We start from the raw sequence: 24,121 nt of genomic DNA, 5'->3' as shown, positions 1-24,121 counted from the left end.
TTTTTCTATGTAATTTCCTTATTTATCTATTCTATCATCTATCTATTACTTATTTATCAAATTACTTATGAAAGGTCAAGATAACGAACAGTGATCAATCTCATAACTCCTATAAGCAATACCCTAGATATACCAGGTGCCTAGGAGTAAGCATCCCCTGTCGACCAATCACATCCGCCATGAACCATATATCTTGATAAACGGAGTAATCCGTACTCAAAATCAGTGTGCCAAGAACAATTGGTATGAAACACGTCAGACAGCATTTGACCCAATGATAGGTTGTATTGGCAAACTAGATCATCATAACGACCATAGAATTTGTAACATCAACTTGTTGATAGCCTGTCTCAATTTAAAAACTGATCATACGCAGAACAAGCTCTTATGTATCGAATCAGTTGAGATATTAACACCTTATGCAGGTGATAATGGAATATTGCTATATAAATGTGGGACGTTGACGATGGAGAATCTAAAATCATCCCGTATGTCAAAAGATTGAGTTGTTAGTTTGCCGTTAATATTCATTTCCAATAAAATATCTAAGTATGAAGGAGATCTGGAGGACTTTTATCACAAATCCACAGGAATATATCGATTAGACATATAAATGAAAACGATTATTGTCAATCTAAATATCGTGTTGAAGGTCACAACAAGAGATTTTCTATTTATGTATTATCTATTTACCTAATCATTTATTTACTTTTTTATTTTATCACGACGTTTGATAAACCCACCCTATCTTATACTTCTAGTATATTGGTTAATCGCAACACTAACTCTTAAGTAGTATTCAGAGCATAGTCGTGACCCATGGCACTAATTTTATTGTACAGAATTAATACATTATGAGAGACAAAGCCAGTGAATCAACAGAATTTTTAATCAATTTAATAGCTTTGTGTTTGTCAAACCTTTGTTTGACTGGCCATTTGTGTTTGGTAAAACATAATCCACTAGAAATATTTTTTTTAAAAATCATTAATGTTTGAACTTTACAGCATGACATTTCTCTCTATCTGTTTACATGTCTACAACAGTGACAAATACAGCATTTATTTATTGAATCATTGTTCATCTCATCAATATTTAAACCAAATATTTCAGTTAAATCCTCAATTTTGAGGTTTCACTCGAACAACTGCCGAGGGATTCGGTCTCAACACAATGGACTGAAATTTACGGTACGTGTATCCAGGTTTGGGTTCAAAAGAAAATTTTCTTAGTAAAATTGATAACACAGTTTTCATTTCCATCATGGAAAACTTGTGGCCTATGCACATGTATGGTCCGTATGAAAAAGGGAGGAATGTCATCGACCCGAGGTTTTCCTGTTGCATGAAGCGACTAGGATCAAACTCTTCAGGATTGTCCCAATTTAACCTACAAAAGAATTAACATAATGATTATTCTCAAAACATTGACATAAATTTTCCTTAATTTACGATTCAGCAAACCATAATAATGTTTGCAAATAGAGTTCTTAGACAAAGTGAGCCAAAATTCATAGAGTTCCTAGACAGTGGTAGTCCATATTCAGAGTTCCTAGACAAAGTGATAGTCCAAATTTATAGAGGTCCTAGACAAAGTGATAGTCCAAATTTATAGAGTTCCTAGACAAAGTGGTAGTCCAAATTCATAGAGTTCCTTGACAAAGTGTTAGTCCAAATTTATAGAGTTCCTAGACAAAGCGATAGTCCTATATAGCACTATTTCAAAACTGTCAAGATCTACTTTAAAGAGAGACAAGTTACATGTATCTGTTTTAAAGTATGTCTATGGGAAGCAACACTTGACTGAGTCACAAAAGGACTCCACCTCTTGAACAAGTACGTAATTTGGTTTGAGAGGAATCAGTCATAAAAATCAAACATGAATTTCTATCAAAGTTTTAATGGTGTTACAACTTAGATTTGTTCCGAGAGTGCAATTGTACTAAGATAGTCCAAATCAAATATCGATCATTCCACCAATCAAAATCCAGGTCCTGTCTTTCAGAAATCTTAGCAACCGAAAGAGTACTTACAACATTTCCAGTCTAGTGCATGGTCAATATTGTACATATATTCTAAAAATCTAACCAATCAAAAATCCCTATGTCTTTAACACGAATTGAACAACATTAATAGGAGACTAGAATTGATACAAGTCTTGTTTTTCACTGATGCAATTGAAAAAATTAAAGAAAACGACTGAAAACCAATTTACGCGAAATTTTCTGTTTTGAAATGTTGGAGCACGTGGTAAGGGATCTGACCAAATGTTATATATCATATATAAACCAGAAGTCATTGTGTCACCTGATAGGCTATATAATACTTAAGAATTATATGTACAAAGAAAAATATGGGCCACTTTCTAGCCCCTCCTCACGGACATCTACACTCTCCATAGTAAATTGCCGTAGGGGTTGGTTGCACTCTGCGTTAAAAACACGATTGTATCCTGCATAGGAATGGTTGTTTCCAAATGACGTTTGGCCAAAGTGACAAAGTCCTTTAAAAATACCAAGTTCTAATACACTTTCCATATATATCTAAAGTCGTAACACTGTGTGCCACTTTGTGGTCTAGTGGTCAGCCAGGAGCAGTCCAGTTTCAGCCTGCATCCAAAGTAAATCCTTTTACATCCGCTCGCCGTCTACATGACAGCTTAATTTTTTTTTTTTTTTTTTGGAACATGTTTTACCATTTATATATCAAAATTGAAACATCAATTTTTCATTTAGTGTAAATTGGTATTATTGCAATGTAATGATACTGCACAGAATGAACATCTCACGAGTGTAGATCATGCAGATTTCAGATTAAAACCTTGTGCATTATTTTATATGTATTCGTTTTATATTTATATCCTTGGATAAACACATAACCTGTCACTTTAATGTTATTTCTGAAATATGCCTCAGGTATCATACTTAGATTGAAAGTTTTATATTCGACATACAAAAAGTCTACAACTTCTATTGCAAAGGCTTTTGTTGAACATCAGGCTTATCTAATTAGACAATATCATACACCATACAGAAATGACATATGTAATAATTAGCCTGTTTCTTTTTCCAAAAAAACCCACAGAATTCTAACTTCACTTCTGTTTCTTGAAAATGATTCAAAATTAAAAACCAAATAAATAAATAAATAATGATCAATTTCATATCCATAAAAAATTGGATATATAATATCCAAAAACAATTTATTGCCACATGACAATACAAATAATAGCGAAGCATGAGTTCGATTATCCCTGAACCGGCATTTAGTTAGTACTGTGCATTTCAAACTCGCTTTCCTCCCTATTATATATTTGGGTATTTACATCGCTATTCGTATGCACTGGTGGCTTAAACATACAAGACTCGGGAAATTTGCCAGCATTGATTTAAATGTTGTCCATGGTTAATAAATTAGGCCCTTAATAGCTGAATTTTTAAAAATATCACACTACTAGCTTTCACAATCAGTTGATCAAGAAGGGCGCATGTGACATCACTGTACCACGGGACTACCTAACTGATTTAAATCCGTATTGTGGTTAAATATTGCAATATTTCGGTGAATTAACTATTAGAATTAATTAATATAACCATAAGAAAATCAAAAAGCATATAATTTTGTATACTTTGAAAACATGCGATGTGTCCTTTAAGGAGGAATACTACATTATCATAATGGTCGATTTTCTTTTGAAACTTTACAGAAAATATAAATATAGCAAAAAAAATACTGTATATTTAGCAGAGCTAGGTTTTAAATATTTTTCCAGATTAGTTTCTTCTAAAACTGTATATTTTTTTTAATTAAATAGGTTAAATTTTAAAATTTTCAATTTCAAAAATGTTTGCACATAATCCTCCACTTTCCATCCATATCAGATTTTTCTGGTGGGTTATTCCTCCTTAAATTGATTCCGGATGGCTGTTCCCCACAGGCAGCATGACTTAAATTGAAAAAATCTCTCACATATTTGTATATATTTTATATATTATTATGCATATCGTAATTGTGTGTGTGTATATATAAAATGTATGTATGCATGTATCTTATTTGTTTTGAAATTATATATTTAATATATTATTAGGTATTTTGTAACATCGTATATGTATTTATATATACATGTATGTCATAATTAAAAAAATAAATACATTCAATCCAATGTGCCCCTGGCACCATAGGTGAGGAACACGTGGGAATATCCTAGGATATTTTATCCCAACCAATAGTGTATGCTTCCACATAAAATATACATGTATATATACAAAAAAATTGATTGCGGATGTGGAGTGAGCGTGGGCACATTTATTCATATAATTCTAGTGTTTCTTTAAAACATGAAAATATTTCAAAATACATTAATTTAAAAGCTCCTTTAAATCATCAGTGTCAATGCATATGCCATTACCGAAACCAACATAGAACTTGCAATTCCTAGCAGAGTTTGTATTTCATTCCCTGAACAAATCAATAATGGCACTAATCATCATATTTCAAATGGCACTAATACCTTAATTCATAGCTTATAGATCACTTATACTTAGTCAGTTATGAAAATGAAAATGGAAAAAAAAAAAAGACAATTAAAAAACGCAGCAAGACCAGCTGATTCTGTTTCAGATAAATATCAACTTTTTTTTTACTAGATGTCAACCATTAAACATAACAATCATCAGTTACCATGTTCCTGCTGAATAAAGGACTTTTTTAAATAAGTTATACCACATGCTCACTGTCATGAGTGCTCACCTATGGAGTGCACCAAGGTGCAATCCCACTACTGTTCCCTTTGGAATGTGGTAACCTTTAAAATTGTCATCAGTTAATGCTGTCCGGAATATCACAGGTATGACTGGGAACAATCTACAAGCATTGAATATTCTTGTTAAAAAAAGCAACATCTGTATTATTCATCATATAATATGTCTAATATAATATGTCTAGAGGAGATCATGTTCTTCATGCAGTATATGCCTTAAATTCCAATACAAATGTTAAATGTATTGAATAAAATTGGCTTAATGGTCAGATATTACATGTATCATTTCCTGAAATTATGTTTATAATAAAGCTTAAAGCATGCTTTAAGGGTGATGCAAGGAAACCCACAAGGGACTTAAGAAAACCATGCAGCTGCAGTTCAACAAGGAACACATATTTGGAACCAGTTGAAGAATAATCCAAATATACTTTTTCTTTGCTAATAATTCAACCCACTGCATGTATATACAAGAACTGCCTCTTGGCTTGACATGGCCAAGGTACAAGTACCAGTAGGGCCCAGATCACATTACCTCCCAGTTACAAAGTGAACTCTGTTATTGGAGGTTATGAGTTCTAACCCTGAAAATATTATTCCATTCAGAGCATCAAATTTCATTTAAAAAATGTTGACAAAAGATATAAAAAATATTCTGTCACAATGAAAGGTGAAGATAACAAACAGTGATCAAACTCCCATTAAAGTAATACAAAATAGAGAGTTAGGCAAACACAGACTCCTGGATCTACCAGAGTACGTGGGATCAGGTGCCTAGGAGGAGTAACCTCCCATGTTAACCAGTCACACCCACCGTGAGCCCTATATCTTGATCAGGTAAACAGAGTAATCCGTAATCAAAACCAGTGTGCCAGAAACGGCCTAACAATCGACATGAAACAAGTTAGACAGCATTTGACCAAAAAATCAAACAAAAAGTGAGGATAGTGAACAGTGATCGATCTCATAAATCCCATGAGAATACAAAATAGATTTGGGCAAACTTGGACCCCTTGGCATGTACCAGAGGTGGGATCAGGTGCCTAGAAGGAGTAAGTATTCCCAGTTGATTGGTCACACCCATCGTGAGTCCAATATTTTGATCAGGTAAACAGAGTAATCGGTAGTCAAAATCAGTATTAAAGAATGGCCTAACTATTGGTATTATTTTGTCAATTGTTATTATCAATTACTGTTATTCTTTGGTTTCTTTTCTCCATTATTATTATTTATTATTTTTTTTTCTTACTTGATTACTCAACAAGACGTTCATGGGCCATATCGCTCGCCTGGGTCACCTTGGCCCATATTTAAAGATTTTCCTTACATATTCGCATGTAAAACTTTGATCCCTATTCTAGCCCCAACCTAACCCCGGTGACCATAATTTTATTAAAAATGGAATCTGCACTATGTCAGGAAGCTTTCATGTAAATGTAAACTTCTTTGGCCCAATGGTTCTTGAGAAGATTTTTAAAGATTTTCCCTATATATTTGTATGTAAAACTTTGATCTCCTATTGTGGCCCCACCCTATCCCTTGCTGCAGAACATGATTTTAACAAAATTTAATCTGCACTATGTCATGAAGCTTTCATGTAAATGTAAACTTCTTGAGATGAAGATTTTTAAAGACTTTCCCTATATATTAGTATCTAAAACTCTGATCCCCTATTGTGGCCTTAACCTAACCCCAGGGTCCATGATTTTAACAAATTGGAATCTGCACTATCTCACGAAGCTTTCCTTTATATGTAAATCATTCTGACCCAGTGGTTCTTGAGAAAAAGATTTTCAAAAATGTTCTCTATATATTTGCATGTAAAACTTTGATGCCCTATTGTGGCCCCATCCTACCCCCGGGGGCCATGATTTTTACAACTTAAATCTGCACTACATCAGGAAGCTTTTATGTAAATATAAACTTTTCTAGCCCAGTGGTTCTTGAGAAGATTTTCCCAATATATTTGTAGGTAAAACTTTGATCCCCTATAGTGGTCCCACCCTACCCCTGGGGACCATGGTTTTAACGAACTTGAATCTGCACTATGCCAGGAAGCTTTCAAGTAAATTTAAGCTCTTCTGGCCCAGTGGTTCTTAAGAAGATTTCTAAATGACCCGTGGGGATCCGAGTTGAATAGGTCCTCAGTACCCCCTTATTTGTAGTAAGAGGCGACTAAATGGGGTGGTCCATTGGATGAGACCGCAAAAACTGAGGTCCCGTATCACCATAAAGATCCCTCCCTGCTCAATGGCAGTAAGCGCTGAGCACAGGCCTAAATTTTGCAGCCCTTCACTGGCAATGGTGATGTCTCCATATGAGTGAAATATTCTCGAGAGGGACGTTAAACAATATTCAATCAATCAATCTAAATGACTCTACCCTATGTTTGCATTTTTGTGATTATCTCCCCTTTGAAGGGGGGATGGCCCTTCATTTGAACAAATTTGAAAGCCATTCACTCAAGGATGCTTTTTGCAAAGTTTAGTTGAAATTGGCCCATTGGTTCAGGAGAAGTAAAAAAAATATGAAAAGTTTACAGACGGACAGGCAGACAGACAACGGTGATCAGAAAAGCTCACATAAGCTTTCAGCTCAGGTGAACTAAAAATGCGTGGACAGATGTTCATGAAATTTTCAGGGATGGTATATATTGTTCTAGCTTAGAGAAAATTTCAGTTTGACTTGATGACATATCACTTCCAATCCGAGATACTGCCAATTTTTTATTTTTCAGAGGGTCTCGTTGTCCAGGACTTTCGTTTGAAATCATTCAAGATAGGAGGCTGACATTTTCAGCAATTGTAGACGAGGTGTATCTATGCTCATGTTAAAAATTTCATTGATATTGGTCAAACGGAGTTGACGTTCGCCTGGGTGCAAAAATCTAGCTAAAAATAGAGCCAAATTTCTTCCCACGTTTTAAATCATAACTCTTTGCTTGTAAATATTTTGTAAAGACATATAGAACAAAAGTTGTACAGTTTAGCAAGGTCTTTCCAACAATATCAAGAAATAGGCCTGCGGGCCTCATGGCTCCCACGAACAGTCAAATTTGTGTAGCAATCATGAATTTTTTTCTCAAGAAACTTTTGATACGACATCTAGAATAAAAGTTATTCAGTTTTGCAACATCTATCGAACAATATCAAGAAATAGGCCCGCTGGCATCATGACTCACCTGAACAGTCCAAGTGTTGTCGCACGTAATAATATTAATAACTTTTTTCTTGAGAAACTTTTGACAAGCCATAGAGAACAAAAGTTGTTCAGTTTAGCAAGCTTTAGCTAATGATATCAAGAAATAGGCCCGCGGGTCTCATATGGCTCGCCTGAACAGTCAGATTAGTGTCACAATCAATAATTTTGTTCTCCAGAAACTTTTGATAAGACGTGTAGAACAAAAGTTGTTCAATTTTGCAAGATCTTTCAAACAATATCAAGAAAAAGGCCTGTGGGCCTCATGGCTTGCCTGAACTGTCCAAATGGTGTTGCAATCAATAACCTTTATCTTGAGAAACTTATGATTTTACAAATTGATTAATGATATCAAGAAACAGGTCCGCAGACTTAATGGCTTGCTTGAAGAGTCGAATAAAATTGATAGATCATATTTCTTACATGTTTCAAAAAGAAATTAAGTGCTTATTCCTTTCATGTATAGTCATTCTTCACTAATTGAATTATCCCAGTCAAGATCTTATCTCATCAGAAATCAGACGGAAGACCTACTTGTTGCTCACAACAAGATCGAGTCTAGTTATTATTGTACATTTCTAATCAACACAATTACCCTAAAACGCTTTACATGTAAAATAAACCAAACCACAGAAAAATAAATACATTACAGAAACATACAAGGCCTACAGACCTCCTGAGTATTACTGTGGAATCATTAGAATTCGTGGTGGCTCAATTTTCGTGGAATTCATGGGTACCCCTCACCCACGAATTTACATCCTCAACGAATAAAGACATTACTAGTTTACAAGAATCTTACAAATAAAGAATTCCACGAAATTACATCCCCACGAACCCGTAAAAATTCAGCAATCCACGAAATTCATACTTGACTATGCCTGATCTACCTCTGAGTTTCTTTAATAACAGCAGTAGTGAGTTTCAGTGCATCCAACTCTTCATGAGTTATTGGTCTGTTTAAATCAGGACCAAACACAGAAAGAATTTCTCCTCGGACTCTTTCCTGCAGGTCTGGTTTCTCAGAGAGCTGTAAAAGGGTCCAAGTGAGTGCTACACTGGTTGTCTAAAACGAAACAGATGGAGAATGTTCTGATTATTCTCAAGTGACAACAAACGTAAATGGTAGTGGCCTCCGACTGTCGAGTTTATCTATACAATTATCCATGTACATCTTCATGTCACGACAAAAGAAATTTACAGAAATTTTCAAGACTAGCAGATACACATTGTTGCTGATGGAACAATGGATTAATCTGAAATAATTAATTTACAAAGGATTGATTAATCTGAAATAATTAATTTACAAAGGATTGATTAATCTGAAATAATTAATTTATAAAGGATTGACAGTTGTCTGTCCCAGTGCTTCCTGTAGATGTAAAGTCTTGTGGAATGAAATATTTTATGAGGAATGTCTACGTAAATAGTGATAATGAAGTCACAGAATCTGTTTCCCTCATTTTACCATTACCCCTATTGTGGCCCTATACCTTAACCCCAGGGGCTATAATAAATGAACCTACACTTCCTGATGATGCTTGCATACTAATATGACTATAATCATATCCTGCTCTTGAGAAAACCATTTTTAGATTGTTTTCCCTATATATTCCCATATAAACTTTGTCCCCCGTATAGTGGCCTTACCCTCTCTCCCACCCCCACCCCCAACGCCACAAATTGAACAAAGGTCAACCTGTGCTATCTGATGCTTGCACATTTTTATGACTATACTATGGCTCTGCTGTTCTGGAGAAGAAGAGTTTTAAAGATTTTATCTACCAGTATTCTTATGTAAAACTTTACAGTAAAAATTTAAAGATTTTTCTTATACACGTAAAAATTTAATCACATATTTTTATTTTTATTTCATCCTGCTCCCGAGGTAATTGATTTCAACAACTTTGCATCTGCACTACCTGACAATGCTTGCCTATATATGAACACAACTTTTCATGGCCTCAAAGAAGAAAAATTTGTAGATTCCTAAATTTACGGGAGGATTTTATCATCACGTAATTTCATGAGAGGCATCACCTGTGAAATAAAATTATTCGCTTTATTTTCTGTTGTTATAATACATACAAGAACCAGATGCGAATTCACGTTCACGCAATTTGACGTATACGGGTCATTTCAGTTAAGTACTCGTGAAAGTAAGGCATCTACAGTACTCAATTATATTTGAGTTTCTGTTAAGTTTGCGCTCCATAAACGTATATCATATGTGTAAAGCTTTTCATTTTCTGTGAGAATCTGTGTAATGTAAAATAAGCATTAAAAAAACGTGTAACCGGCGTAGCAGTATGTTTCAGGGTCTGTAATAAAACAATAATTACATCAAATCCAGCAATAAGGAATCCAAAAATTTGATCAATCAGCTCTTGTTTAGATAAATGGGATCCTTCAGCATCGCAAGCACTGCTCAACACCGTCAGAATATCTCTCTTCGTGGACCCTTCAAAGCAAAGAATAATTGAATATCACTACATAATCAGTTATTACATTAGATAACAGAAAAGCCCACATTTCTGACTAATTCTTGACAAGAACAATCTGATGATATCAATTTTAATTAGTTATGATTAATTACTTTTTCAAACAATTTTGTAAATTCAAAAAAATAGAGTGCACTACTGCAGCACATGATACGCCCCATCAAATGTTTATATTAATCATATTAACCATATAAACTGCAGCACATGATACGCCCCGTCAAATGTTTATATTAATCATATTAACCATATAAACTGCAGCACATGATACGCCCCATCAAATGTTTATATTATAATCATAATCATATAAACCGCAGCACATGATACGCCCCATCAAATGTTTATATTAATCATATTAACCATATAAACTGCAGCACATGATACGCCCCATCAAATGTTTATATTAATCATAACCATATAAACTGCAGCACATGATACGCCCCGTCAAATGTTTATATTAATCATATTAACCATATAAACTGCAGCACATGATACGCCCCATCAAATGTTTATATTATAATCATAATCATATAAACCGCAGCACATGATACGCCCCGTCAAATGTTTATATTAATCATAATCATATAAACCACAGCACATGATACGCCCCGTCAAATGTTTATATTAATCATAATCATATAAACCGCAGCACATGATACGCCCCGTCAAATGTTTATATTAATCATATTAACCATATAAACTGCAGCACATGATACGCCCCATCAAATGTTTATATTATAATCATAATCATATAAACCGCAGCACATGATACGCCCCGTCAAATGTTTATATTAATCATATTAACCATATAAACTGCAGCACATGATACGCCCCATCAAATGTTTATATTATAATCATAATCATATAAACCGCAGCACATGATACGCCCCGTCAAATGTTTATATTAATCATATTAACCATATAAACTGCAGCACATGATACGCCCCATCAAATGTTTATATTATAATCATAATCATATAAACCGCAGCACATGATACGCCCCGTCAAATGTTTATATTAATCATAATCATATAAACCACAGCACATGATACGCCCCGTCAAATGTTTATATTAATCATAATCATATAAACCGCAGCACATGATACGCCCCGTCAAATGTTTATATTAATCATATTAACCATATAAACTGCAGCACATGATACGCCCCATCAAATGTTTATATTATAATCATAATCATATAAACCGCAGCACATGATACGCCCCGTCAAATGTTTATATTAATCATATTAACCATATAAACTGCAGCACATGATACGCCCCATCAAATGTTTATATTATAATCATAATCATATAAACCGCAGCACATGATACGCCCCGTCAAATGTTTATATTAATCATATTAACCATATAAACTGCAGCACATGATACGCCCCATCAAATGTTTATATTAATCATAACCATATAAACCGCAGCACATGATATGCCCCGTCAAATGTTTATATTAATCATATTAACCATATAAACTGCAGCACATGATACGCCCCATCAAATGTTTATATTATAATCATAATCATATAAACCGCAGCACATGATACGCCCCGTCAAATGTATATATTAATCATAATCATATAAACCACAGCACATGATACGCCCCGTCAAATGTTTATATTAATCATAATCATATAAACCGCAGCACATGATACGCCCCGTCAAATGTTTATATTAATCATATTAACCATATAAACTGCAGCACATGATACGCCCCATCAAATGTTTATATTATAATCATAATCATATAAACCGCAGCACATGATACGCCCCGTCAAATGTTTATATTAATCATAATCATATAAACCACAGCACATGATACGCCCCGTCAAATGTTTATATTAATCATAATCATATAAACCGCAGCACATGATACGCCCCGTCAAATGTTTATATTAATCATATTAACCATATAAACTGCAGCACATGATACGCCCCATCAAATGTTTATATTATAACCATAATCATATAAACCGCAGCACATGATACGCCCCGTCAAATGTTTATATTAATCATAATCATATATACCGCAGCACATGATACGCCCCGTCAAATGTTTATATTAATCATATTAACCATATAAACTACAGCACATGATACGCCCCATCAAATGTTTATATTATAACCATAATCATATAAACCGCAGCACATGATACGCCCCGTCAAATGTTTATATTAATCATAATCATATAAACCGCAGCACATGATATGCCCCGTCAAATGTTTATATTAATCATATTAACCATATAAACTGCAGCACATGATACGCCCCATCAAATGTTTATATTATAATCATAATCATATAAACCGCAGCACATGATACGCCCCGTCAAATGTTTATATTAATCATAATCATATAAACCACAGCACATGATACGCCCCGTCAAATGTTTATATTAATCATAATCATATAAACCGCAGCACATGATACGCCCCGTCAAATGTTTATATTAATCATATTAACCATATAAACTGCAGCACATGATACGCCCCATCAAATGTTTATATTATAACCATAATCATATAAACCGCAGCACATGATACGCCCCGTCAAATGTTTATATTAATCATAATCATATAAACCGCAGCACATGATACGCCCCGTCAAATGTTTATATTAATCATAACCATATAAACCGCAGCACATGCTACGCCCCGTCAAATGTTTATATTAATCATAACCATTAAACCGCAGCACATGATACGCCCCGTCAAATGTTTATATTAATCATAATCATGAACAAATGAGTGTGCAAGGGACAAAATCATGTTAACCTTGGTACAACAATTGACTTTTAACAATATATATCTTCAATTGTTCAAAGACCTACATTTCAAAACATGTTTCATTTTATTACACGTAATGCAATATAATTACTTAACAATTTTGGGTTGTACAAAGAAATGCCCCATGACTAAAGGAATGATAAATTATTTCCACAGCCTTCCTACATTATACTCATTAATCTTTAACTGATCAGATGCAGTTTGGCCTTTATCAAAATGATCTTTACATGTCCAGCTGAACTCTTTGAAACAATCACTTAGATCATTATTCCCATGAGACAATTCCTCTATCTATTGTGTGATGTGCATGTTCAGTCTTTAGTAGTACAATACTGCATATATTTAATATATCATTTAAATGTTAAAAGCAAAATAATTATTCATATTAATTGTTAATATGTAGCTACACTTCATCATTTCTTTCACATGATATAATTACTAACAATTTTGGGTTGTACAAAGAAATGCCCCATAAGTAAAGGAGTGACAAATTTTTCTGTCCCATATTTTAAGTAAAGGAGTGACCAAATATATCCACAGCCTTCTTACATTATACTCATTAATTCATCTTTTGCTAAACAGTTGCAATTTGGTCCTTATTAAAATGATTTTTGCATGTCCAGCTGAATTACTTGAAACACCATGGCTTATACCATTAATATTAAGAAATTTGTACAGAATTTGGATGTAATCAAATTCTCCTTGAAACACCATGGCTTAAATAGATCATACGGCTTAGATCTATTCCCATGAGACAATTCCTCTACCAGCTGTGTGATGTCTTTACACATTTTGTAGTAATACTGCATATATTGTTAAAAACAAAATAATTATTCAAATGAATTGTTCTGTAGCTACATTATTTGAAGTGTGTATTTCTGATGTAATAATTATTGAATAGGGTCACTGCATTACTCTCTTTCATACATAGGGATTACAGTACCTCCCTTAAAACACATTTTCATTAAATACTTACAATTTTAAAATTAGTAAAAACATACAAGAATAAATAACACTCTGTATACCTTTTCTACTGTTTATTCACAAATGAAAGAGTACATTAAAACTATGAAATGTTCATTGAAATATAATATTATTATGGGGTTTTTAACAGTCAATTCTCTTTTTTTTTTCTTTTTCCACTAAAGTGTAATTGATGTCGGATGACAGAAACTTACGGGAGTTTTTATCCCCCTCCCCCTATAACTATTTGAATTTAGATTTTTATCCAACATTTATCTTTTAATCTTGCCCCTAATGAAGTTGTGTGTTAATTATTATCAAAATAAATACTGAAGAAAAACCTTATCCTGTATATCAAGAGATATATATTATACAAGTATATCATTATCTTAAAATAATATACTGATTGATTGATTGAATATTGTTTAACGTCCCTTTCGAGAATATTTCACTCATATGGAGACGTCACTATTGCCGGTGAAGGGCTGCAAAATTTAGGCCTATGCTCGGCAATTATGACCTTTGAGCAAGGAGGGATCTTTCAGGGCCGTAAATTAACCTTCAATTTGGAGGAGGCAGGAAATTAGGCGGGGGTCTGGGGGCCGCCCAGGCCCCCAGACGCTGAGCACATTTTGTGCACACTGAACACATTTCGTGCAAAATCCTTGATTCTAGGGCCTTCTAAGATGTTACTTGACTAACTCATTCTAAAAGAAAGATTTGGAATGCTTTTTAAGGGAGGTATCATGTTCTTAGTTATTGGAAACAACATAAATTCTAATGAACTTTAAATTTTAAATTTTTTTTGGCTCAAAAGTTGGAGGAGGCAGCTGCCTCCTCCGCCTCCATGTAATTTACGGCCCTGTCTTTATCGTGCCACACCTGCTGTGACACGGGGCCTCGGTTTATGTGGTCTCATCCGAAGGACTGCCCCATTTAGTCACCTCTTACGACAAGCAAGGGGTACTGAGGACCTATTCTAACCCCGATCCACACGGGGTAAAAAATGTAACTGTAAAGGTTCCAAATCTCATACAGTGCACTGACCATTTCATTAATTAATGGAATATACATAATTAGAGTTTCTGGTCTCCTGTAAAACTCAAAAGTTTATGTTTAAAATTTTAGAGTATATAAATCTTCTTTTATTTGATTACAGAAATCATACAAGTTTTCTATATTTACAGTCATTTGGAATAATTATATAGCATCAGTTAAGAATTGTATTAAAATATCGATACATTAAAAACATACCATGGATGCTTTCTTTCTCCTGACTTTCAATAATCTTCTCGGACAATGCTTTCGTAAATTTGACATCTTCACGCAATTTATTCTTGGCTTTTGTGGGAAAGTACTTAGAGAACGGCAAAAAGTCCAGAAATCTTAGAAAAATAAAACAGAAACAAAATATGATCTACGCTAATAATATTTGTTCTGCAATTACAGATCAGCTCTTTTCATGTACATAAATCAGAGATGAGGGTTAATATCCCCGAGTCTAGGCTGTACATGTAACATTATCAGAGATTTAGGTTAATATTCTTGAGACTATAGGCTGTACATGTAATATTATCAGATATTAGGGTTAACATTCCCGAGTCTAGGCTGTACATGTAACATTATCAGAGATTTAGGTTAATATTCTTGAGACTATAGGCTGTACATGTAATATTATCAGATATTAGGGTTAATATCCCCGAGTCTAGGCTGTACATGTAATATTATCAGATATTAGGGTTAATATTCCCGAGTCTAGGCTGTACATGTAATATTATCAGTTATTATATACTTTCAATTTCATCTCTTCTTTTTTCTTTAAAAGTTTGCGGGCATATATCACACGATATATGCCCGGAAACATTCCGGCCCGTAAACATTATGTCACAATCAAATTTCTACGCCGTTAATTTTCAAATTTTTCGTGTTTTTCATCTTTTACTCAGTTAAACCGATAAAGGTATTGTTAAAAATAAAATTATTGTTAGTTTCTAAATGAAATTGAAAGTATATAATAAAAAGGTTATAGACTTTGTATGGGAAATATGACGACCTCGTTTTTTGTCGCGAACGGACATCGCAAGCTCGGTCCGTCTACGCGCCAAAAAACTCGGTCGTCATATTTTCCCATACAAACATAACCTATAAATATTAGGGTTAATATTCCCGAGTCTAGGCTGTACATGTAATATTTATAGGTTATAGACTTTGGTTTTCATACAAGGTTTTATTAAGCTTTGAAATATTACTACCCATTTCATTTTGATGATGCAGGTGTTAAAAGCTCCCAAGGGGGGGGGGGGGGGGGGGGGGGGGATCTTTCTGACGCTACAAGGTATAAGTGTCTGATCACTGACTATCATCTGTATTATTGGATTTTGATGAATATGAAAAAACAAGATCTCAGGCCCATGGGCCACATCACTCACCTGAGTCATCTTGGCTCATATTTAAAGATTTTTCCTATATATTCACATGTAAAACTTTGATCCCTATTGTGGCCCCAACCTACTCCCAGGGGGACCATGATTTTTACAAAATTGAATTCATAATGGCTGACTTCCTTTAAAAACATGGATGAAAAAAAATCGATATCAGCAATGTTTGACTTTTCCTTTTCCATTTAAATACCTAGCCATGTAGCTCAGTAGGTTAGAATACTGACTGCTGAACTGTATAGGTCACAGGTTCGAGTTCAGCAGGGGTTTTAATTTTTTTTCAGATTACATTCTACTAAAACTGTATTTTATGACAAAGTAAATTTGAAAATTTTCAACTTCAAAATATAGTTGTACATATCCTCCACTTTTGAATTTCATCTACATCAAATTTCTCTGGTGTAGCATACCTCCTTAATATAATTCAAAAAAATATATGAATGACATTTTTCAACTCTGAAATGATTGCATGTTTGTCAAAAGTTATACAAAGAGTGAACTTGTATAGCAGATTGATTCTTTGTCCAGGAAGCACAAATTCAGGGGACATAATTTCAAGATTATTTTTTATTCAGATTTGGTAAAAAAAAATGCAGATAAATATATAAAATTGTTATTTTTTGCAGAAAATGACTTGTACGAGTCATTTGGACTCATTTTAATTCTTTAAAAAAATTTGATCAAAATGACTATTACTATCCCTTTAACAAATGGGGACAAAATGTATAGATACTGCTTATCAAAACAAATAAATTTGGAAAACTTCCATGATCACTCTTCATTTTAAATAGATTAGTTGACAAGTATAAAAACAACAGACCTATGCATGGAACACCTCTAATTGTCATTCATACACAGTAGGAGATCATTAATTATATATCATTTCAAAATCTACATTCTTAGCTAGGCTAGCATTATGCAATTGGCACCAGAAGCAATTCAATATACCAAAGTAGTTGAATAAAATAGATAATATTAGATATTGAAAATATATTGCATTAAAATAATTTTGTAATGTTTTTGTATTTGATTTATAATAGCATCATTTCAAGAGAATTGTTTTGAAAAAGCAATGTTTACTTTAATGCTTCTGCAAGCATATATGTATTTCCATGAACAAGAGCTATATCAGTCTCTAAATCATTACAGAATAATTGAAGTTTTAATTTTCTTCAATGATAAAAATAAGTCTGAGGGTGTATTAATTTGACAATCATCAGATGTAAGCCTCAGAATAAATATGTCATTTTAAAACACAATATATCATTATGAAAGAGCCATATATAGCACACTAAAGGCAACAACATGGCTGACTCAACAATGGGAAGAAAAGCTGCATATGCCATTTAAAAATATAAAACCAACGTTTTTAATTTTTCATTAACCATGATAATTAACATTTTGGCAGTTACACTGACAACTACATGTATATGGGTTGATGAATGATCAATAAACCATATTTCTAAGTGGATTGATGAGCCATATGATATTTTTATTGGCATACATTCACATTTCACACAACAATTTTTAAATTTTTTTTTACATACAATGTGTTAATTCAAGCTCACTATCTGCTATATCTGATATGGCTGCAGGTTCTTAATGAACTGATATTTGTGCATTGAGGAAAAAGATGAAGAAAAAAAAACCATTCAACATCGATGTGACCAATGTCATTGTTGTATATGATGCAAAAATAATGACTGTTATACTGAAATACCAGTAGGAAAGTGAACAAACCCTTGCACATGAAAAAAAGCTGTAAAACACTCCTCTCTGATCCAATGTATATTGTAGGAAAATATTAGATCCCTGAGTCAGAACAATGTGATCATCATGAAATGATATTGAGGCATTGTGCAAAATTTGTTCAGAAGTATATCGGATAAGAGAGAGAGGTGTTCAAAAATTGTTTCACATCCTCCACACCTCTTAGATCCACTATAAATTTTAGGAAAATAATTGGATCCTCATGTCCTGACAATATGCACATCTCCAAATGGCCATGAAGCATTTTACAAAGTTCCAAGTCTATCAGATAAGCCATATACATTTGTAGGAGAAAAGTGTTCACAAGATTTTGTGACAGAAAGATGGACAGACAAACAGAAATTACAAAAAAATGCCTCCCCCTGGAAGAGGGAAGACATAAATATGGGAACAAATGAAATAATTTAGTCATCTACAACCCGAAGAACCATCTTAAACCAATTTTTTAAAAATGGAATCATTTACAGTCATACTAAAATAAAACACTTTCAAAGCTTTATTTCTGATTTAGAGTTGTTTTTTGTAACAATAGGTAATTGTTTAGGCACATAACAGTACATTTACATGTGCTATATACTTTATCCAATGATGTTTATAATGCTAATCAAAAATACATTATCATTCATCATCACAATCATTATCAATTGTTTATTTGAGTTTTGCACATGCAATATCTAAAGATTTTATAACAGAATAGCTATAAACATTTACATTAAAGAAAACACCACTGGAGGCAAAACTGCTCACCAAGAATAATACAACAGAATAGCTATAAACATTACATTAAAGAAAACACCACTGGAGGCAAAACTGCTCACCAAGAATAATACAACAGAATAGCTATAAACATTACATTAAAGAAAACACCACTGAAGGCAAAACTGCTCACCAAGAATAATATAACAGAATAGCTATAAACATTTACATTAAAGAAAACACCACTGGAGGCAAAACTGCTCACCAAGAATAATATAACAGAATAGCTATAAACATTACATTAAAGAAAACACCACTGAAGGCAAAACTGCTCACCAAGAATAATATAACAGAATAGCTATAAACATTACATTAAAGAAAACACCACTGAAGGCAAAACTGCTCACCAAGAGTAAGTGTGTTGTACCTCTTTCTTCTGTTTACATGTATTTCATTTGTGTATATAAATAATGTTTCTAGCAATGGCTGTTGTCAACAACTCAAAATAAAACAAGACACACCAGATCCTTCTATAAAGGCTGCAGCTTTATATTTAGTTAGTTTATTGGACACAGACATTCACGGAAAACTAGCAACTTGAATTTAAGACAAACGGAATTACTTCAGCTTCTCCATCGTCAACTTCCCATATTCACGTAGCAATATTCCATGATACCCTGCACATGGTGCTTATATGTCTCAACTGATTCGATATGAAAGAGCATGCTCTGCGTATGAGAAATTTTCAAACTGAGGCAGGCTACTGATAAATAAGTTGATGTTACAAATGTTTCAACAGTCTTGCTTAAAGTTAGCATATTTCAAATTCTGTGGTCATTAAAACGACCTAATTCACCAATACAACCTGTCACTGCATGGGTCAAATGCTGTCTGAAATGTTTCATACCAAATGTTGGGCTATTCTTTATGTACTATTTCTGACTATACCGATTACTCCATTTACCTGACCAAGATATAGGGCTTAATTGGGAATGACAGGGAATAACAGGGAATGCTTACTCCTCATGGGCACCTGGTCCCACCACTGGTATGTTCAGGGGTCATGCATGTTTGCCTTGCTCTAAATTTTGCATTATTTTTAAGATTGATTGATCACTGTTCATTATCTTCACTTATTCATCACCAGGGATCTTGTAATTTCCCAGTAATGATACAATGTCTATAATCATTAAGTGATGAGCTGTGCATGAAAAATCAGGCTAAATTATGCAGTCCATGGAAAATCAAGTTAATCATGGAGAACTGGGTTGTCCATGGAAATCCGGGTAGTGTAAAACATCAGATGTAAAAGATTTAATGGTTTTATAGTTGAAGATAAACACAAGTGGATACATTCCCTAGATAATCAGGAGAAAACAGTAGACAAAGAACCCATGATATAGGTCTGATTTTTAGCAAACTAAATGTGTATTTTCTCACAGTTATCACAACTGTTCAACATAATGTACGTACAACTAAAATTCACAAATTTGAAGGAAAAAGTTGTACAGTAATAATTTGCTAGAAAGTTTACCCTCAATCATCCTGAAATATTTACATTTCCAAAGTTTTTGCCTTTCATATCTTTAGAATGTGTAATGATGGCATGCACTTTCTCATGAATGCGCTGTAGTTGTAAACAATGCATGTATGAATACAAATAGATACACATGTAGTACATTTATTTTTATCGACTGGGAATTCCAACAGAAATGAAATAAAGCAAAAGTGAGCGAGCTCACATACCCCATGCTCCAGCATTGCTTGACAATGCCTCACATAATGAATGATAATGCTATGCATTACTGCAAGAACAGGACTAACAGGCTCAAAATTCTAAGTTCAAAAGGGGCATAACTCCCAGAAAAATTATTGAATCAGAATTTCCTGGGAATATGCACATCTACACAGTATGTCCTTATTAACTACATAGTTTCACTAAATTCTGTTGAGCGGTCTAAGAGGAGTTGTGCTGACAACAACAGGACAGACGGACTAAAAATTCGAAGTTCAAAAGGGGCATAACTCCCAGAAAAATTATTGAATCAGAATTTCCTGGGAATATGCACATCTACACTATGTGTCATTATTAACTACAAGGTTTCATGAAATTTTGCTGAGTGGTCTCAGGGGAGTTGCACTGAAAAGAACAAGGCAGACGGGCTCGAAATTCTAAGTTCAAAAGGGGCATAACTCCCAAAAACATTATTGAATCTGAATTTCCTGGGTATATGCACATCTACATAACTAAAATATTGTAAAATATTCCAATCATATAGGTAAAATGTTTGATAAAACTTACCCCTCTCTCACTCCATTGACCATAGAACGGATACCCAGTTCTTCTTCAGGAGGGCTGGAGCATTTCAGGAAATTTGTATCGTACCCAAAACCACATTCACAAATCACATCTAAGGTCTGTAAAATATAGACCACCATACTGTATCAGATCATAAAAGAAATTTATAGATACAAAGATAACTATATACAGCTAACATGACATCCTATATATATATATGTATATGACTGTATAGACCACCACATTGTATCTGATCATAAAAGAAATTTAATTTATAACTATATACAGCTAATACATTATACAGCAGCACAATAATGGAGACTGACCATGGTTTGCAGATTGGATTGAAGTTGAACATCGGCATGCTCAGTCGGTGCATCTTTCAGTAAACTGTCCCATTTGATGCTAAGATTTAGTGCCTTCTCTTGAAATACTGGGATCATATCTGTTTCAGAAAAAATAAACAAGATGTGTTTGTGAAAGACTGATGCTCTCATGTGGCAGCAAAATAATTATGGTACCCAAAGAAATGTCTTATCAAAAGGAACACATATGTGAAATATGAAAGTCCTAGCACTATATTTATACCCTTCAAAAATTATGACCTTGGTTAAAGTTTTTCAAAAGTAGGTATGATTGTCAAACGAAAGGTCTTGTCATAAGGAATTTACACACATGTGAAATATGAAAGCCCTATCACAAACCAATAAAACATTATGGTCAAGGATAATTTTTTTTTAATAGAATGTCAAACCCTGAGATCAAGGTCACAAGATAAAAAATATTGCCTGTACCTAAAGAAATGTCTTGTCAAAAAGAATACACATATATATGAAATAAGATTTCAAAGCCCTATCACCATCCATTCAAAAGTTATGGTCAAGGTAAAGTTTCTGTGGACAAACAAACTGGCAGACGGACAGACTAAACACTATACACGCCCTCCAATCTCTGAATATAAGCCCGGGCATCAAACCACAAATAACGAGGTAGTATACATTTTTCACAAAAATCACACATTATATGACTGTAAGTAAGGGATATCAAACGAAGATGTTCTATCATGTTAGACGCTGGACTGGCACGAAGTTAAAAAGTTCAAATAGAATAGAGATTTGATTCGGGAACCAGTGTAACATACAGACAAAATGAGGATAGATGAAACCAATTAAACCATCCAAACAATGGAAGACAATCAAATGCTTCATTTCCAATAATAATCAAATAATAAGATCTAAAATCATGGCAATCTTACCAAACAAAATGGCTGGAGAGAAGGCGGGATTGGATATTTTTCTGATCACATGATGCGGTTCTCCTGACAGGACAAATAAGGGCACTGATCCTGTTAAATTCCTAAACCTATAATAAAAATAGACCAACCTCTAATCAATTTGTCAACTTATGCATGCACTAGTGCATCATTTCTTAATTGAAAAATTGAGACTCTTGTAATCTGCAGGCAATTAATCTATCAATGAAAAGTGGTGAATTTTTCCGATTACCCTAATATACAGTGCAATCATTGAAGTCTGCAGCTGTCAGACATGGTGTAATACTTTAAATTCAGTAAAACTGATGGATGTTGGATGTTTATATATATATATATATATATATATATATATATATATATATACACACACACACACACACAAAGTGATCCCCCGTTATAACACCAACATTTGTCCTTCGGCAATTTTGGCATAATAATGGGGGTGGCATTATATCGGGGGAGGGTGTGTGTGTGTACAGCTGTCATAAGAAATCAAACAAATTTTATCTACTATATCAATGTGCTTTGAATGCCTGAATAATTCTGGCGTCCAGTGGTCGTAAATGACTCGTAATGGTAGGGGTATTTAATGATTTCCAGTTTTCGTTTTATATCCAACACGCTTAGATTTCGGTGTGTCCGCCATATTCAGATTTCAAAATCAATACTGCATATTTGAACTCAGATGATTATGATTTATGTCACTTATTATCTGCTCCACACTTTGATACCTGGAGGACTAACGGCAGATAATTGGTTAAGCCTGCTCGAAATTTTCCTGCCGTTGATTGGCGATAAATATACATGTAGTGGCCAGGGGGTGATTATAACGGTAAATGACCAAATTGTACCTGTAAATACGTTGGGATATGGTGGTATGTGGGGAATGGCGTTATAACAGGGTTTTACACAACGAGGAAAACGGGAATTTGAACTTTTTTGGCGATATGCGGGTGTGGCATTATAACGGCCTGGGGGGGCAATATAGCGGGAGATCACTGCATATATATAATTATATATATATATATATATATATATATATATATATATATATATATATATATATATATATATATTGAGTGACCTTGACTTTTTCAAAATGATCTGAGTATAACCTTTGTCTGAAAGTCATTTCCTATTACTTATTTGTGTGATATATGATCAGTATCTGTCGAAAAACTGTTGAAATAAGGAACTTTTTCCTTATATAAGGTATATGTTCAGAGTGACCTTGACCATAGATATTAGGGGGCCTGCTAGTAATATTGTAAAAAATAATACAGAAGCATTAAATCAAATGAAGTGTTGGTTATTTTAAAATTTAAGGAGAAGGCTTATATAGGCACTGCCTGCTGCCTAATCCTTATTACATGTTATTCATAATAAAATACTGTTTAAATTAAATTTAAAATACTTCTAACACCCATGGTGC

General features: G+C 33.8%; 1 protein-coding gene across 3 annotated transcripts in view; it reads right to left on the bottom strand.

The window, feature by feature from the left end:
* Window positions 1–881: 881 nt before the first annotated feature.
* The window catches only part of LOC125669949 (uncharacterized), a 35,143-nt gene continuing 11,903 nt past the window's right edge, over window positions 882–24,121 (bottom strand). For all 3 annotated transcript variants that reach the window (XM_048904819.2, XM_048904818.2, XM_048904820.2), the window contains exons 5-12: window positions 22,672–22,778; window positions 21,743–21,861; window positions 21,420–21,535; window positions 15,468–15,598; window positions 10,299–10,417; window positions 8,847–9,022; window positions 4,749–4,862; window positions 882–1,389 (exon numbers count right to left, since the gene is read on the bottom strand). In XM_048904819.2, coding sequence (XP_048760776.1) covers window positions 1,122–1,389; window positions 4,749–4,862; window positions 8,847–9,022; window positions 10,299–10,417; window positions 15,468–15,598; window positions 21,420–21,535; window positions 21,743–21,861; window positions 22,672–22,778 — 1,150 coding nt within the window. In that variant the 3' untranslated portion in view covers window positions 882–1,121. The remainder of the gene's footprint in view (window positions 1,390–4,748; window positions 4,863–8,846; window positions 9,023–10,298; window positions 10,418–15,467; window positions 15,599–21,419; window positions 21,536–21,742; window positions 21,862–22,671; window positions 22,779–24,121) is intronic.

Source organism: Ostrea edulis, chromosome 4, assembly GCF_947568905.1.
Source record: "Ostrea edulis chromosome 4, xbOstEdul1.1, whole genome shotgun sequence".
In the NCBI taxonomy this organism is placed as follows: domain Eukaryota; kingdom Metazoa; phylum Mollusca; class Bivalvia; order Ostreida; family Ostreidae; genus Ostrea; species Ostrea edulis.
The sequence above is the reverse complement of the archived record's forward strand: the minus strand, read 5'-3'. Positions and strand labels throughout refer to the sequence as shown.